Source organism: Panthera leo, chromosome D3, assembly GCF_018350215.1.
Source record: "Panthera leo isolate Ple1 chromosome D3, P.leo_Ple1_pat1.1, whole genome shotgun sequence".
NCBI lineage: Eukaryota > Metazoa > Chordata > Mammalia > Carnivora > Felidae > Panthera > Panthera leo.
In genome coordinates, this window is record NC_056690.1 from 69,020,025 (window position 1) to 69,038,971 (window position 18,947).

General features: G+C 42.4%; 1 protein-coding gene across 6 annotated transcripts in view; it reads right to left on the reverse strand.

Moving 5' to 3' along the window:
• DYM (dymeclin) overlaps positions 1–18,947 on the reverse strand; it is a 351,049-nt gene that overhangs the window by 98,986 nt on the left and 233,116 nt on the right. For all 6 annotated transcript variants that reach the window (XM_042910992.1, XM_042910997.1, XM_042910996.1 and 3 more), the window contains one exon: positions 7,485–7,587. In XM_042910992.1, the coding sequence (XP_042766926.1) occupies positions 7,485–7,587 (103 nt within the window). The remainder of the gene's footprint in view (positions 1–7,484; positions 7,588–18,947) is intronic.

Consider the following 18,947-nt stretch of genomic DNA (forward strand, 5'->3'; position numbering starts at 1 on the left):
TTACCGGTCACCTGTATATCTGCTTTGGAGACATGACTATTCAGATCCTTTGTGCCCATTTTCTTTTGTAATGTAGTAAAAGCATTATTGCTCTCTTGCATCACAGTCCAACAGGGTACCCAACTGGCTTTCAGTAAGATGATTTGGGGGTCCATGCACTTGCCATACTATGGACCCTGGAATCTCTTAATAGATTTCCTGCATCCAAGCTAGCACATGATGAGAGAGGTAGGGGGAGGTGGACACGCCCCCTTCGCGTGCAAGACGCAAGCACGATGGAAAAAAGTGCTTAGTTGTATATCCAGGGATCGGTGAGCATCCAGCCCCTCACTGCCTCACCCAGGGCCTAGTGGAGTGTCTGGCATTCAGGAAAAGTGGCTGATGGACTCGAAAAATGCCAACACAAGACACTCCTTTTGCTTTTGGTGGTCACTCTGGTTTGGTTCATCTTAGGAACTCTGGGACACACTCAGCCCTGGTATATTTCTAACATCAGGGAGCATGCTGAGTGAAGGCCCCTCTATGGGGCTGAGATTCACCCTTTGGTGCCAAATAACTACTTAGATATTTCAAGACAGATTAAAGATGCTTCCTGATGGTACCACTCAACTGTGGTCAGTTCATGGTGGCTCCCGTTATCTCTCCCCCTCCATCTGATGGGGTCACACGTAGCCTGCAGGAATTTTCCCTGTCACTAGAGGGTGTGGAGCCATCTCCATCCTCCGAACCAACTCCTGTTGCCCCAGAATATCTTTCCCAAACATGAACTGCACAGCACATCTGTAAGAGCTAACACTTACTAAACACTTGGCTGTGCCAAGGATCCTACCTGGACTCTCATTTAATCCTGACAACAATCTTGCGTAGTGGATTCTACTGTTACTCCGATTTTCAGACGAAGCAACGGAGGTCTAGAGAGGCAAAATGACCTGTCCAAGGCCAGATAGCTATGCGTAAGATATACACGTTACAGAACCAGCTTACAAAAGATTCACCCGTTTTTAAAATTTGGACTGTTTGCCTTTTTTGTGATTGAGCTGTTAAGAGTTCCTTACATATTCCGAATCCTGGTCCCTTATCAGATATAAGATTTGCAAGTATTTCCCCCTACTCGGGGGGCTGTCTTTTCACTCTCTTGATGGGATATCCTTTGAAGCACAACAGCTTTACATTTTGATGAAGTCTAATTTATCTGTTTTTCTTTTGTCACCTAAAATTTAGTCCTGCATTTTCTTCTAAGGATATCATAGTCTTAGCTCTTACATTTAAGGTCTCTGCTAGATTTTGAGCTAATTTTTGGGTATGGTGTGAGCCGTTCTTACACGCCAGACACCCTGTCACACACGAGAAACCCTATGGCGACGACGTGCCGTTTTCACTTCTATGCCCTTGTTCAAGAAGCAGAACTCCTGGATTATTTTCCCGACTTAATCTCTCTTCTTAAAAGTACTACCCAGCTCAAATTGCAACTCCTTTCCATGAAAACCGGCCCAATTCCTTTCCTACTCCCCCCAAATCGTTCTCTTCCTCTTCTGAAACCCCCCAGGTTTGGTTATAGCCACCTTATAAAATATGTCACATGGAATAGTAATTTAGTTGTGCACTTGTTTTCATTAGCCTCTCAGATTCCCTGTGTACAGGCGCTATGCTTACTTCATTTTTACCTCTCACATCATGCTAAAGTAATTCCCGGATAGAAGTTTGATCAAGATCTTTCTTAATGTCACCATCACTGGAATAAACACCCAAAAGTAATTCCTTGTCGTATAGAATCAGTTCAGAATACCTCGTAGCCTCTTTCTGAAGAAATGAAATGTCTAAAAGCAAAAATAAACAAGAGCCAGGAGAGTATTGGTTCAAAAGGTAAGTCAAATGACATATTCCAGGGTTAGCAATATTTTGGGGTTCCATGTAGAATGATAATGATAAGCAGTCAAGACTTGATCAGAACAAAGCTCAAATACATGGCTTTTGCTCTTTAGGAAGCTACAATTTAAGACAGCAAATTATTAGATCGAGTTGACGTTGAACAACCTGTTTTATGTGTACTGAACTAAAAGGAAAAAACGCTACAACTACCCTTTGAATAGGAAAGAGACAATTCTTTTTTTTTTTTTTAAGATTTAATTTTTATAAGTAATCTCTATACTCAACATGGGGCTTGAACTCATGACCCCAAGATCAAGAGTCACATACTCCAGCCATTTGCAACTACATGGATGGAACTCGAGGGTATTATGCTAAGTGAAATTAGTCACTCAAAGACAAATATCATACGATTTCACTCATACGAGGACTTTAAGACACAGAACAGATGAAAACAAGGGAAGGGAAGCAAAAATAATATAAAACAGGGAGGGGGGCAAAACATAAGAGACTCTTAAATATGGAGAACAAACAGAGGGTTACTGAAAGGGTTGTGGGAGGGGGGATGGGCTAAATGGGGAAGGGGCATTAAGGAATCTACTCCTGAAATCACTGTTGCACTATGCAACAGTGGTTGCAAATTAACGTGGATGCAAATTAAAAAAATTAAAAAATTAAAAAAAAAAAAAAGAAGAGTCACATACTCCACTGAGGAAGCCAGCCAGGCATCCCAGGAAAGAAGCAACTGTGATATAAAGATCATGTACAAATTAATGAGAAAATATATAATTTAGCTTAAAAAATTACACACATCCATGACATGTGTTGGAAACTAATCTTCTTTGACTAAGAAAATGACCAAACCATTCAAATTAAATGTCATACAGATATAATTTAGGCCTGAGACTCCTTTTCAGTTCTGGACACCGGCAAGAGCGTGCAGGCGTGCGGAGACAGAGCTTCATCCCCATCAATTAACCAGTTAATATTTAGCCTCCTTTTTTCAGCCTAAGACACAAGAGACTCATGCGCACTTCAAAGTGCACTCAATCCTACTAGGAGAGAAGATATTACAAATGAAACAATTACAGGATAGAAAAGAGCATATATTTAGTTGTTCCTTCTTTGTGTGTGTGCAACAGATCATGTATACCACTGGTCCTCTCATCTCAAGAGCCTTTTATCTTCTTAAAAATCTCTGATGCTCTTAAGAAACTGTTTTTATGTGGATTATATATAGTGGTATTTATTATATTACAAATTAAAGCCAAGAACAATTTAAAACACAAGAACACAACGCATTCTGTGAGCTGCCAGAGCAATGAAATGATCATTGACCATGTAGCTTCTGGACAACTCTACCCTACAGTGGTACAGGAGAAGGAGAATAAAAATGAGACTTTGAAAACCATTGGGATGTGTGTGCATGTACGTGTGTGTACACAGACACATAGATGTAAGTTAGTAGCATTATACTTGCTTAGATTCAATGATAAACTCTTAGCTGCTGTTTATACCTCAGCTGTTTTTTTCTGATTCTGTCTCCTTAATCTTTTTGGCTGGGTCTTTTTGGTTTACATCCTTGAATTCACCATTTAAAATTAGATGGTAGAGGGGCACCTGGGTGGCTCAGTCGGTTGAGTGTCCAACTTTGGCTCAGGTCATGATCTCGCGGCTCGTGAGTTCCAGCCCCCATCAGGCTCTGGGCTGACAGCTCAGAGCCTGGAGCCTGCTTTCAATTCTGTGTCTCCCTGTCTCTCTGCTCCTCCCCTGCTCATGCTCTGTCTCTCAAAATCAATAAACATTAAAAAAAAATTTTTTTTTATTAGATGGTAGAGTCAGTCCTACAGAAAGTTTCCCAAGTTTGTTGATGATCAAAGGACAATATAATTTGGTTCCTTATGGTTCCACCTAAAATAAAGTTAGTCTTCTCATCTCAAATAGTTGCTAAGATGATTGTTAGGGAAATAAAGCTTATGTGACATTGTAATAACATTCATAATTGAAAAACCACGGTTATAGTTTAAAAAGCAACTAAACTCATTTGTTATTTTTGTTTCACTTTCTAGATTCAGGTTTGTTATATGACCAAAGTTGTTTTAGAGGCTTATTTTTATTTTATTTACTTTTTTTTTGGAAATCTTTATTTATGGGGGAGGGGGGGAGGGAGAGCACACACAAGCAAGCAGAGGAGGGGCAGAGAGAAAGAGAGGGAGAGAGAGAATCCCAAGCAGGCTCTGCACTGTCAGCACAGAGCCAGGCGCGGGGCTCAATCTCGTGACCTGAGCCGAAATCGAGAGTCGGACACTTAACCCACTGAGCCACCCGGGCGCCCTGAGACTTATTCTTAATTTTAAAAAATCTTGAAAGATTCTAACAATTCTCTCCTGTCCCTTTAGTCATTGAATTAACTTTTAGGAAATCCTGATATAAAGATACCAAAGCGCGGCCACGTCGTCAACTGAACTTCATGTGCTTCACGAAACATGTACGTTGCCCCTGTACAAAGACCGCAGAACCAGCTATGACTCTCTGCACTACGGGTTCTCTCTCCCCAAAGAGGACTTGAGTGCAATTTTTTTTCACTGAAATTTTATTTCCTGTCAAGCAGCCGGACCAGTACCCTCATTATCTGGAACTTGGTGGAAGGCTTCAGGTTTCCCTTGAGATGTTTTGACAAACAAGGTTGTACTAAAGAATTAATACTGATGTTTTGGTAGCTTGCTATTGTTTTCTGTGGTGTTACTCAACTGGCTTGTGAATTACACACTATAATGAGAATAAATATTTTCTTAATATACTCAGAAACCTCTAGGTAGACTCAAAGCACTCTGTGTATTACAGTGAGAAGAAAAACACATTCCTGATTTTAAGCACTTATTTAAACTCATTCAATCTCCACTGCTGCATGTAGACCCTTTCCTTTTCCTTTTCCATCTTTTTCAAATACGTGGTCGAAAGCATCAGTCTAGGACACAGAGCTTTATGTGCCTGGTGACAGAGACATTTAATTAAAATTTCTAGGGAGGGAAAAAGGAAACACATTTTATTTTCCCAGTTAATGACCAATTCATTTATTTATTTATTTATTTAAAAAAAAATTTTTTTTTTTAACGTTTATTTGTTTTTGAGACCGAGAGAGACAGAGCATGAACAGGGGAGGGACAGAGAGAGAGAGAGACACAGAATCGGAAGCAGGCTCCAGGCTCTGAGCCATCAGCCCAGAGCCCGACTCGGGGCTCAAACTCACGGACCGTGAGATCGTGACCTGAGCTGAAGTCGGAGGCTTAACCGACTGAGCCACCCAGGCGCCCCTCCCAGTTAGTGACCAATTTAAAAGAGAGTGACAGTGAGGATGTGGTTTCAAATATGCACCTCGCTCATGGTGTTTTGAACACTGGGAATGACGAGTGAAAACAGCCGGTTACCTCGGAAGAAGAACATGTACTTTTACGACTGCCATTGTGTTCCTCAATTGCCTTGCAGTGATTCCGTTACTGTCACTACCACTGAATCAGGGCCACCCACCCTCTTCAATTAACTCTAAGGAAAGGCAGCAAAATTCAAGTTCATAAATGCACTTGGAGTATGTTGTGGCATGGCTGCTAAAATGAGGACTGTCAATGACAGATTCCAAATGGAATTTTCCCAGCATTTCTATGGAGCAGATACTTTAGGGAATTCACTGTTACTTAGTGAAAGTCTCATGCAAGAAGAAGTCAGCAACTCTAAAAACTGTCAAGTTCAACAGTAGAGGTCATATGTCCGTTGGGAGTTCAACCTGTCCCGTCACTGCATAATCACCATGATTGGCGAATACATTAAACACGACCCATTTTCTCAAAGACATTGTCATTTTTCTGGTCTCTGATTACAGGAGGATGCTGCTGGCACAATGTCAAGACTAAATTCATTCAACACATTGTTGTGAAAGAAATGACACAGGAGTACTACATAAGCAAATGACAGTTGTATAAGAAATCACAAAACATTTACAGATGCATTGACTTCAAGCTCTCAATAAACACAATCTCCACTGCCACTCTGAGGCCCCAACTGAGGTTTCCAAGAAGTGATTAGGAAGAAATATTTTTCCCATAACAAGTCATGGCTCGGATAGAAGTGAGCTATTATGCTATTTTTTTTTTAAGTTCAGAATATTCAATTAGGAAAAGATATATATTTTTTTTGGTAAGAGAGAAATACTTTGGAATTACAAACTTAATACCTTAATGGGAATGACAGATCACAGCATCACACACACGCACACAATAAACACAAAACAAGACAAACAGCACGGGTCGGGTTGTGAACGCTCACGGCTATCTCTTGTTTGTCAGCGACTGCTACCCGGACCGGGTGCTGTTCCCACAGTCTCCTATCAGCACAGCCATTTAGAAATGAAACAAACCACAGGAAACAAAACAACTCTCCGGCTGTCTGGCATGCATCACCACTTCAAACCCAGAGCTTCAAAATTCTCTCGTGAAGTTTCTGAACATCAACCCACTGAGCTGTCGTCGGGGGATGCAGGGAGGTCCTTATTAGACTTGATGGACAAGTTCTGAGGTTTATGACATGAGGATTTTTAGCATCATCATCTAAGCCATGTTCCAACAAAATATAAGAACTGTTGCAGTTAGTGACACTGCCCTAAAGGAACTCTGAATGTTCTCTCCTTCCTGTCATAATGCTCATCCCCGAGCTGCTCCCATTCTATTCTGTCATCATCCTCTGAAGTTAGGTGGTAATAAGCTCTTTATCTTTGAAGTGGGTGAAATCAAGGGAGTACATTAGTGCTGCTGTCCCCTGACCATGGCTTACAGGACCAGGGTAGCATCCTGATCTGAACAGAGCCAACTGGATTCTCTCTCCCAGGTGAAGTGAGAATGAGGACTTCATGACTCTGGTCAGGTGGCTGAAGACACGACCCTCACAGGACATGTTACAGCTTGGGAGGGAGGAAGCTGGAGTGGCTGTTTTAGGTCCCAGTCAACGAATGGGGAAATCTGGCTGATAGCAGCACAAGAATAATACCGAAGCAAAAGGAAGCAGAGCCTGGAAACTAAACTAAACTAAAGCCTCAGAAAGACAAAATATTCTTGAATCCAAAAGGCTTTTCAATTTCAGGTTCTGGTTCTCTGATATCTAGGTGTACCTGTCCCCCCTGAGTTCAGTGAGAAACCTTTGCATAGTTTCTATAAAACTGCTCCTTGTGCTTTTATGTAATAGTTTGAGTGGGTTTCTTGCCTAAGGTAACAAGTCCTATTTTTTTTTTTTCTAAGTAGGCTTCATGCCCGGCGTAGAGCACGAGGCTTGAACTCACAATGCTGAGACCAACACCTGAGCTGAGACAGAGTTGGATGCTTAACCGACTGAGTCACCCGAGCGCCCCGCAAGAGTCCAAATTATTAACAATCACTGGCTTAGGTTTGACTTCTTTAACCACTTGATAATAATCATTTAAAGTTCTTCCTTGATTTGCGACATCACTTCTTTCTCTGCACAGTAGAGGCGTCGTGGCCATAGACAGACACTGAGAAGAGAGGAGTACTGTTTCTTACGAACCTAACCATGAAAGGAAAACCTCTTGCCGACAAAGTAAGGTAACTACTTACGTAATCTGGTAGAGGAACATCATTGGAACTCAGTGAACCTCTCAAGGACTGTGTGGCTTGTTCCAGAACTTTGTTGTGTTTTTTAGACAGCAAGGAAAACAAACTGAAAAAAAAAAAAAAAAAAAAAAAAGAATGAGTATCTCCTTTTCTAGGTTTTATAGAGAATTATAGAGTTCCACAAGACGTCAATTATTCTAAAATATACATGTAGTGACTTTTTTCATGCCTGTGTTAATAGCAGGATTAGTAATACTACCAAAAAGACAAAAAATGAAGTGAGGAGAATGTTTAAATTATAAGGAGTCTAAAGCATAAAAAAAGTTTGACAGCTTAAAGACCGTATTTCAAACACGGGATAATTTTCTTCCCACAGTAGTGGACAGAGATTCAGACAGTCTGGGATATGAACGAACTTTATGAGTAACTTGGAACGTGATCTATTACTAGTCACTTGAACTTGTATCTCAATGTTCTCATCTTTCAAATAAGTGTGTTGGGTCAGATTATTTTTCTAATGTAATACAGTCTATCGCTTATCACAGCTTTACATTCTTCTCAAAAACAAGGACTTTAAATACATTTATTAGAAGATTTCCACTTCTGGCCATGATTGGTTAACTGGTACCGAACAGCCTTCCTGCTATTAACACCTAGGAAAACTGGACGAGATACACGAGACAACATTTTCCAGATGTCGTACAACACCCGCAGGGCAGGACTGTGGTCCCTATGAGAGAGTGTGCGCCTAGACAAGCCTTCCGGACTGTGGTACGGAAAGCTGGCACCCGGCAGCATGCAGCAGCGTCGTGCTGCGCTGAAATCACAGAGGGAAGGACTGGCGGCTGCGTGGCAGGTGGAATTTGCAGGCAGATCATTAGACTGGAGAGAAACGCAAGAGGGAGGTCCAGAAACCTGCCCAAGGGTCTTCTCCATTTGAGGTTTGGTTTTCTTTGTTTGTCCTTTTGAGGTTGAAAGCGAACCTCACGCTTGCCGTTCACACCCATTTGCCACGACGCGCTGGTAGCCAGTACGGAGCAGCACTACGTTATCTGTGATTCCAGAAATGTTATATGCGACAAGGCATGTATATGAAGGAATGCTGTACACACACATCTATCTTTCTTATTCCACCACCAAATGCGTACAGTTTTGCACCTCATACTTTTTGCATTTCTTGATCCATTCAATAAACACCGAGTGCCGTAACTTGGTTATCTAAACATCCGGGTATATCATAATTTAACTAGTCTATTATTAATCATTGCGACGTCTCCACTTTCATTTAGTTATTTTTCTATCAACGGCACTGTGCTGAACACCCTTCTGTATAATTTTTAGCATACTGAGGTGCGACTATCTACCGGATAAATTCCTTGAAGTGAAACTACCGAGTAAAAGAATAATGGAAAAGAATAGAACAGTGAACTGTGTAGCAGTATACATTTTTCAAATATACAAGTTATTCTGTAAATAATGAAAATAAAAGGCAAAAATATGTTGGGGTTGGGATAGTGTGTAAAGTATATCCCCACGGAAATGCACAAAGAGAAAAATTGGTAAGATTCTTTTGCTCGCAGTGCATTTCAGGAACAAATGGAATTTTAGAGGAGTTTTCTGAGACTGAAAGAATTTGCATGGTTAGTTCTAGCATAGAGAATGGCAAGACTCATAGGCCTGAACCGAATGCCCACACAAGAAGGGAAAGCAATAAATGCTCCTGGAAGAAGTGAGCTTCCCGGTGTGAGGAGAAGGGGGGGCCACTGAAGAAGACAGCACACTCTACTGAGTTCACAAAATACCAGAACTCGGGAGCTGCTTAATGGGTTCAACAAACTGGGGGTTCTGTCCATGCCCTGAGCTCACCTTCAGAGGACAACAGAGGTAATCTAGGGTAACTTCCATCAAACCTGAAGAAACTCATTAAACGAGCGGTAGGAATCAAAGCAGAAAGGATTCGAAATGGTTTCCTTTGGAGAAGAAAGGCTAGTTTGTTTACTTTAAAAGTGAATACCAACAACCCGCTCTCCTTGTTAGAAGAAGACAAAACCAGGAAGTGAGCTTCAATGCAAACACAAACTCTTTCCGCTGGGCATGATGGGAAATCTGAGTAGTAAGGGCAGATAATGTTGCAATGGTCCACCTCAAGGAGCTGTGGCCACCATTCCTGGCTGCTCTTAAGAAAGCTGCTTTGGGAACAGAGGAGTTGAGGTCACTCCCAGCTTTCTATCGTGAAGGAGAAGCCGAGAAGTCACGCTTACTTCAAGTTGTTATTCTTCTACAATATAACAGGCTTTCCCCTCAGGTCTTAACCGCCACAGAGCTTTCAACTTCTTTTTTTGTTTTTTTAAACATTCTATTTCTGGCTCGCATTTAACATTTTTAAGGCAAAATGACCTAAATTTGTATGAGACGTGGCTTGCAGATTGCTGAGAAAAGTAATGTCTGCTGAAAGCTTTGCAACCAAAGTACCAGCCCTGGCTTAATGCTGGTCAGAGTACACGGTAAAGACGTAGGGTGTTTGTACGTAAACGGGTAATTGCTGGCTTTCAACTGTACTATTCACTCAGGATATGGCTGCCACAGTATTTGTTTTTAAAAGATTAGACTTTTCTTTTTTTTTTTTTTTTTTTTTTTTTTTTTTTTTTTTTTTAGACTTTTCTTTTTATACAAGAATGTTCACTACAAACTGGTTCAACACTGAAAAACTGGGAACAACCAGAACACTGAGGAAGAATGGAATGGGTAAATAAACTGTGAGATATTCATACAATGAAAAACTATGTAGTAATTTAAAGTTTTCTAAAGGTACACGCAATAATAAGGATACATCTCAAAAACAATGTTGTTTGCTGGGCCCTTAGAGAAGAATGTGACCAAAAGGATATTATTTAAATAGTGTATTAAAAATGCAAAAATGATACTACCTGTCCTCTATGGATAAAACATTTGAATAAAACATATGGAAGTGATAAATACTACATTTAAGATAGCTATTATTCTCTGAGAAAGAAGGGAAGGAAATGGAATCAGACAGGGGAAAAAATAAGGGATTTAGCTCTCTCTAGATTCTCTAGAATCTTTCTCTCTCTTGCTTTCTCTCTCTCGCTCTATGTAAAATGTTGTTTTTGTTACGCTAGATACATACATAAGGGATTGCTATATTTATCTCTTCGACGTATGCTTGAAATACTATATACATTTTGAAAACTGGAATAAAAAGAATACACTACCCTGAAGACAAGAGAGTTCCTGCTAACAGCCAACATTTTTTTTTTTAAGTTTATTTATTTATTTTGAGAGAGAGAGCTCAAGAGGGGTAGGGTCAGAAAGAGAGGGGGGAGAGAGAGAGTCCCAAGCAGGCTCCACAGTGCTAGCACAGAGCCTGACGCAGGGCTCGAACTCTTGAATCACGAGATCATGACCCGAGCCAAAGTCAGGCACTTAACCAACTGAGCCCCCCCAGGTGCCCTGACAGCCAACATTTCAGCAAAGAAAGCAGCATGTGGGTAGAATATGTACGGTGAGTCCAACAGGACACAAGCTAAAAAAACCACCAGCTGCTGAAAAGGCTGCAGTTGAAGGTGCACAGTCAGTGACAGGAGATGAGACCAGAATGGAGATGTCTGAGACCGAATGTGAAGGATCAAAAGTCCGGGGCTTGATTCTACGCGGAGAAGAAGCTAATGGAACATCTGTCTTCCAAAATGATGAAAGAGACATGTTCCTTGTTCCCAAGGAGCTCAAATCTAAGGTGATAAGAAACAACAACAACAAAAAGCCTGCAATTCTGAAATTGGAGAACACCATGGGTCTTAAGAGTAGGCTGTGGGAACACAGAGGAAGGCTGGGTACATTTCGGAGGAAACCTACTTTCTGTGGCCTTGACGTTTAGGGGGTTGCTAGCTGGGAGACGTACAGGGGGAGGAAGAGGAACTCAGAAGGGGAAACAGCGCCCACAGAGGCACAGAGAGACTCGAGGGAAGTACCAAGGCCAGAACGACGCAAGTCCACGGGGTGAGCGGGGGCAAGAGAGAAGTTTAGCAAGACAGGGATGGGCTGTCAAAGAAAACATGCTAAGGGGTTTGCAGTTCATCTTGTCGAAGTCACTGAGGCAGGCAGGAAGTCAAATATTTACCAAGAACCTTCTATGTGCCGGGCAATGCGCAAGTTGCCTGGGATACAGTGACATGCAAAAGCAACGTGGTCTTTGTCCTGCCCTCCTGGAGGAGGTGGTTGCGTTGGGGACAAACGTACACAGAAGGTTCTATCGTCAGTGCAGCGATGGAGATGGGCGCGGAGAGCTATGGGGACACAGATGAGGCTGCCCAGCTGCACCTGAAGGCAGGAACGGGAGGTCAGCCCTGGAGGTGATGCCTGAGCGGAATCCGAAGGAACACTTGGGAGTCAGCCAAGGAAATGGGGCAAAAGGGTAAAGGTCATCTGGACAGAGAAAAGAGCACAAGGGAAAGCAGACATCCAAGTGCAGGCAACGGGAGGGCACACACGCTCACTGAGTGTCACACGCACGGCAGAGCACGGGGTTAAGGCTGAGCTGCCAGTGGGGATGGTTTATGAAGCGTCTCTCGTGTCTCACTTAGACCTTGGGCTTCATCCTGAATGCCAGAGTTTTATGACAGCAAGGCTACAACGGGAGAGGCAAAAGCGAAGCTGTTGTGTCTGGTGTTCAGGTGGGGAGTATGGGGCAAGGGATGGGCAGGAAGTGATCATTCCTCGTTCGTCTATGTCCTCAATCTCTCCCCAGTGCACTCTCATCCCACGGTGGCCAGGCAGTCCCCGCCACAGAACCCCAGGGCTCCAGGAAGCAAAGTCTGAAAACTAGAGCCCGAGGAGTGAGGCACAAGTACATAACTGCGTGCTTGCTGTAGAAAGATTCCTCCACCCCCAGAGGGAAGGACAGACAAGGGCTGCCAAGAGAACGGTCTAGAAGCAGATCCTTTAGGTAACTTCTACACTGCTCAAGAGCGGAGGAGGTAACCGAGCTAAAGCAGTCTGAGCCACCAGGAAGGCAAAGAGACAACAGAGAGAGTGACAGAAAGGAAGTCATGGACGACTCCGAGGTTCCCAACTTGGGAAACAGCAGCTGGCTGAGAACGTGAATGTATGTGCTAGGAACGGAAGAGCAGAAGAGCAGGGAGAGGGCCCAGGAGGACCAGGGCTCTGCCTTAAAGAAAAGAGCAGCAGCAGTAGCTACGAGGACGCACACAGGGCTCGCTGTGTGTCAGACACTGCTCGACAATAATCGCATGAGGTGCACATTATCACTATCCATCCTTTCTAGGGAGGATGAAATCGAGGCAAAGGTTGAGTACTTTGCTTAAGGCACACAGCTACTTAGCGGTGGAGTCAGGAGTCAAATTCAGGCAGGCAAACTCCAGAATCTGTGTTTTTTAAATGTTTATTTATTTTTGAGAGAGAGAAAGAGAGCACGTGTGCACGTGCGTGAGCAAGTGGGGGAGGAGCAGAGAGAGGGAAACACAGAATCTGAAGCAGGCTCCAAGGCCCTGAGCTGTCAGCACAGAGCCCAGTGTGGGGCCTGAACTCATGAACCGTGAGATCATGACCTGAGCTGAAGTCAGTCACTGAACCAACTAAGCCACGCAAGTGCCCAGTATCTGTGCTCTTAATGATTCTGCCACAAAACCCAGAGATGCTCAGGAATATCCAGATGGAGATGGTCAGGGATACCCAAGTGGGCAGTTCAGAAACATGAAGCTGGTGCTTGGGAGAGAGGTGAGACCTTTTAGGGTTATCAGCATCCGCTGACATCACGCAACTACAGGTGATCACCCAAGGATAATGTGGCAAGTAAGAAAAGAAGATCAAGGTCAAAATTCTGGGCGACACCATGACTAAAAGGGGAAACAGCAAAGGGCCCCCCAGAGACATAGAAGGGGAAGAACAAGAAGAGAAAAGACATTCTGGAAGCCAAGAGAATGATCTCAAGGGAAGAGTGGCCATCACTGTCAAAAGGTAAAGGCTAGAGTAATACCCTAAAGGGGAGGCAACACTGGGAGGTCACTTTCAGGAGGTGGCATGGGGCTCCCTCCTTGAATACTGCAGACTTTTCCCACAACAATCTTCCCCCTCACAACTTCTAGGCACCTTCTCTCCACACCCCAGTCCCTCCTTCATAAGAGCAGTCCCCTGAGAAACGAGGACTACCTTAACTCCGCAAAAGAATGGGAGCAGGTAAAGAAACTTAGGTGTACAACTGGTAGTTCGTCCAAGGTTAAAGTCACAGTGTAGTGAACACACAAGCTCTCTTAGAAATCCTAAAGAGCCATTTTAAAATGCAAGGAAATACAAAATATTATTCAGGATGTTAAAGGCAGAGCTATGGACAGAAACCGAACCTCCTTACGCCAAGCTTCGTGTTTTCCCTGTAGACAGTGACTCCTTCCACACGCAGGAATCCCCCTCTCTCCTCTCTGCCCATCTAAATGCTGCCTGGCCTTCGAGGCACAGCCGCATGCTGTCGATTCCATACCCTCTGTGAAGGATTCCTCTAACCTGTGCTCACCCTGCCTCCGAACCACACTAACTTCTAACTTCTCCACACCTCAGCTGACGCTTAAATACAGTCTCACATGGCTGGTCACCTTATTTTTAATCAGCTTTACTGAGGAATCAGCAGCACAGACTACAATTAACCAATTTTAAGTATACAATTCGAGGAGTTTTGAAAAATATAAACATGCATGTGACTCATCGCCATAATCATGACCTAGCTCGTGTCCATTACCCCAGGACAGTCCCCGGCCCCTTGGTAGACAATCCCCTCCTCCACCCCCCACCCCCCTCTCCCGTCCTCCACCTCCCTCCCCCCTCCTCCACCCCCCTCCACCCCCCCTCCGCCCTGGCCCCAAGCAACCACTGATCTGTTTCCTGTGGCTGCGGTACCAGACCTACTCTTTTGCGTCTGGTTTCTACCACTTAGCACTTCATCCACGGGGTTTGGTATCAGCAGTTCATTCCTTTTTATCACTGAGTAGTTTTCCATTGTAGGAACAAACCTCATGTTTTTTTTTAATTTTTATTTATTTATGTATTTATTTATTAATTAGCTGATGGACACTTGGGCCGTTTCCCCTTCTGGACCCTTATGAATAAAGCTGCTATAAACATTCTCACAAAAGTTTCCTCGTGAACCTAAGTCTTCATTTCTCTTGAATAAATCCCTGAAGTGGGACTGCTAGGTTCTGTGCCCTACGTTCTTGCTGGCACTTGCTATTTCAGTCTCTTTAGCATTGGCCCTTCCAGTGGCTGTGAAATCTGGCTGTGGTTTTCACCTGCATCCCCTGAGGAATGTTCCTGTGCTCTTGGGTGTTGTTTGCTGAAGTGTGTATTCAGATCTTTTTTGCCCTTTAAACAATGGGTTGTTTTCCTTCTTCTTCCTGAGTCTGTAAGAGTTCTTCATATATTCTAGACGTATGTCCTTTATCGGGTATTTCTTTGTAAATTATCTCCTAGACCAGTGGTGTGGTGATGGTGGGGGGTTCTTTTCCTGTTCTTAACAGTGTCTTTTGAAGGGGAAATTTCAGAATTTGATCGAGTCCAATTCATCAAAATTTAAAATGCAAGTGGTGTTTTTTGTGTACTAAAAAACTTTTGCCTAACCCAAAAACTTTTGCCTTGGGTTATGGTTTCTTATATATGGTTTGTAGTTTTACCTCTCCTATTTACGGTTTGTGCTCCATTCAGATGTATGTATGGCATAAAGCAAGAGTCAGGGTTTATGTAATTGGTTTGGTTTTTTGCATGTGAATGTTTAACTGTTCCTGCACCATTAGTTGATAAGACTATTCCTTCCTCCTTAAACTACCTTGACAGGCTTGTCAAAATTTCATATATGAGCATATATGAATGGGTCTCCTTCTGGATTCTATTCCATTCCATTGGTCTACAACTCTATTGCACACCAACAATACTACACTGCCTTGACTATGTTAGTTGTAATCTATAGTATACCTTGAAATCAGGTAGTGTGAGTTCTCCAATTTGAGTTTTGTCAAAATTGCTTTTGAGGGGCACCTGGGTGGCGCAGTCGGTTGGGCGTCCGACTTCAGCCAGGTCACGATCTCGCGGTCCATGAGTTCGAGCCCCGCGTCAGGCTCTGGGCTGATGGCTCAGAGCCTGGAGCCTGTTTCCGATTCTGTGTTTCCCTCTCTCTCTGACCCTCCCCCGTTCATGCTCTGTCTCTCTCTGTCCCAAAAATAAATAAAAACGTTGAAAAAAAAATTTTTTTTAAAAATTGCTTTTGGGTCCTTTGTATATCCACATAAATTAAACAAAAACCTTTTTTAATGTTTATTTATTTTTGAGAGACAGAGCATGAGCAAGGAAGGGGCAGAGAGAGACACACACACACACACAGAATCTGAAGCAGGCCCCAGGCTCTGAGCTGTCAGCACAGAGCCCGACACGGGGCTCAACCTCACGGAACTGTGAGATCATGACCTGAGCCGAAGTCGGATGCTTAACCAACTGAGCCACTCAGGCTAAATTTTAGAATCAACTTGTCAATTTCTACCAAAAAGCCTGGTGGGATTTTGATTAGGACTGTGTTAAATGTATAAATTTCAGGATCTCAACAATACTAAGTCTCTGATCCATGAACATGGGATCACCGAGTTTATTTAAGTCTTCTTTAATTTCTTTTTTAAAAATGTTTAAAAAATTAAAAAAATTTTATTATTGAAGTACAGTTGACATGCAGTGTTATATTCATTTCAGGTGCACAACACCATGATTTGACTGATCTTTTCAAATTTCTTTCCACAATGCTTTACAGTTTTCGGTATTCACATCTTGCATGTATTTGAGTTATGTTTATTCCTAAGTTACTGCATATTTTTAGGATACCATAGACAGTACTGCTTTCAAATTTCAATTTCTGACTGTCACACGAATAGCAAAATACAATTATTGTTATATACTGACCTTATATCCTTTGACTTTGTTAAACTCATCTCTTCCTATTTTTTTGTAGATTAGGATTTTTTAATCCTGATTTGTTGACTCACTGCACTGCCTAGGACCTTTAGTATAATGCTGAATAAATGTGAGAATGAATATCCTAGTCATTTTCTTGATCCTAGGAAAGAATACATTCAGTGTTTTACCATTAAGTATGATTTTAGCTATAAATGTTCCATAGATGCCCTTTATCAGGTTGAGGAAATCCCTTCTATTCCTTGTTAACTGAATTTTTTTTTTAAAATCATGAATAGACAATGAATTTTGTCAAATGCTTTTTCTGTACCTAAGAAGATCACGTGGTTTTCTTTTTAAGTCTATTAAATATAGTGGATTGTACTGATAAAGCATGGAATGTTGAGGCAACCTTATGTTCCTAGGATGTATCTCACTCATTATCCATCCTTTCATATGCTAAGAAGAAATAATGATGGCAGCTGTCACTTACTGAGAACATCCTCTGTGCCCAGCACCTTACTCAACTTTTATAATTGTTAACTAAATTCATACACAACAGGCTTAAGAGGGCACTACCATTATCATCACATTATACAAAGGAAACTAAGGCATTAGAGAGGTAAATTAATTTGTCGAGGATTATACTGCTCATAAGTGGAAGAGCTAGAATTTATATCCTGGTAAGCTGACTTTCAATTTTGCACTCATAACCACCATATGATCTTTTATCAGGAGATTTGTTTTACTGATTATAGTGAATTCCGCCCCCCCCCCCTTCCTTCATGATTCACTCCTACTCCCTTCTTTTAAGAACAGAAGTGACTACTCTCCTGAAAAATGTCTAACGACTCTCCTGACACAAGGCTGAGTTAATTATCATACCGTTTTCCTGGATCACAAAGACAAACATACGTTCTAAGTTGGGCCAGACGGAAACTTTCCCTAAGATTTCAGGATCTCAACAATACTAAGTCTCTGATCCACGAACGGGAACGGTGAGAAAGACTGCTGTTCCCCTTGGTTAGAAGACTGTAGAGATGTTAATCTGGAGGTGCCCATGGTCATGATTTAGTTTCACAGAGAAAACCCAGATGCAAGAAAAGGGAATCCGCCTAAGCTGAAACAGTGACAAGAAAGGCACAAAGCAAGAGGCAGAGAGATACTCTGGAGGTACTGACTCCTCAATTCAACTCTCTGGAACCTCACCTCTGGAGCCCCAACATCTGCATTGTTTTCTTTTCTTTTCTTTCTTTCTTTCTTTCTTTCTTTCTTTCTTTCTTTCTTTCTTTCTTTTAATTTATTTTGAGAGAGAGAGAGAGAGAGAGAGAGAGAGAGAGAGAAAGAGGGAGGGAGGAAGAAGGAGAGGGAGAGTACGGGGCAGAGAGAGGGAGGGAGAGAGAGAGGAAGAAGGAGAGGGAGAGTATGGAGCAGAGAGAGAGAGGGAGAGAGAGAATCCCAAGCAGGCTCTGCACTGTCAGCACGGAGTCCGACGCGGGGCTGGAACTCACGAACCATGAGATCAAGACCTGAACTGAAATCAGAAGTCGGACACTTAACCGACTGAGCCATCGAGGTGCCCCTTCTACATTTCTTTTGTCAGCTCTTCCCCACTAAGAATCTCTTAAGACAAACCTCCTTTTTACACAGGCTAGGGTCTGGTAGGGCTTTACTCCTTCATCTTGAAGTATTTGTTCAAACTTCATCTGTTCTTTGGGGGCTACCACAACCACTCTAGTCAAAACTGCAACCCAATCCTGGCACATCCTATTTTCTCTCTGTTGCTTTATTTTTTCTCCACACTACATACCACTTTCTAAAATACTATATGCTCTTCTTATGTTTTTATTGTTTCCATCCACTAGAACAAAAGTAGGCAGAATACAGCTTGAAGACCAAATCTGGTCCGCCATCTGTTTTTGCAAATAAAGTTTTATTGGAACACAGCCACATCCATTCATTCGTGTATTGTTTATGGCTGCTTTCATGGTACAATGGCAAAGTTGAGTAGTTATGACAGAGACCATCTGGCAGGCAAAGGCTGAGATATTTGCTATCTAGTCCTTCGGAGAAAGTTTCCTCACTCCTGCACTAGAATGTAAGCTCCATGCTGCCAGCGATTTCCGCCTGTTTTGTTCACTGTTATATTCCCAGTGCCTAGAACAATGGCTGGTGCACAGCAGGTATCTGCTATTGGTTCACTAAATAAAACACAAAGGGAAAACATCCCCTGAAAAGAATGTACCTTCGTTAAGTTTAAAATTTCAAAGTTTATCTGGTTTCCGACTTGAGCCAAACAGCTAATTCTTTACAGCCAGGACAGTATCTTTTTTCCATTATTTTACTACCTTAGAAAAACAAGTATTCTCTCCCATTTACCTAGAAATACGATTGACTCACATTTCTCAGTTTTTCCTGAGAGTAATCCTCCAATATTTTTCCTGTGTGTACAAAACTAATTGATGGCAGAGCTGCCTGCGGTTGCTGCCAGACCGGATTTGGGATAGAGAG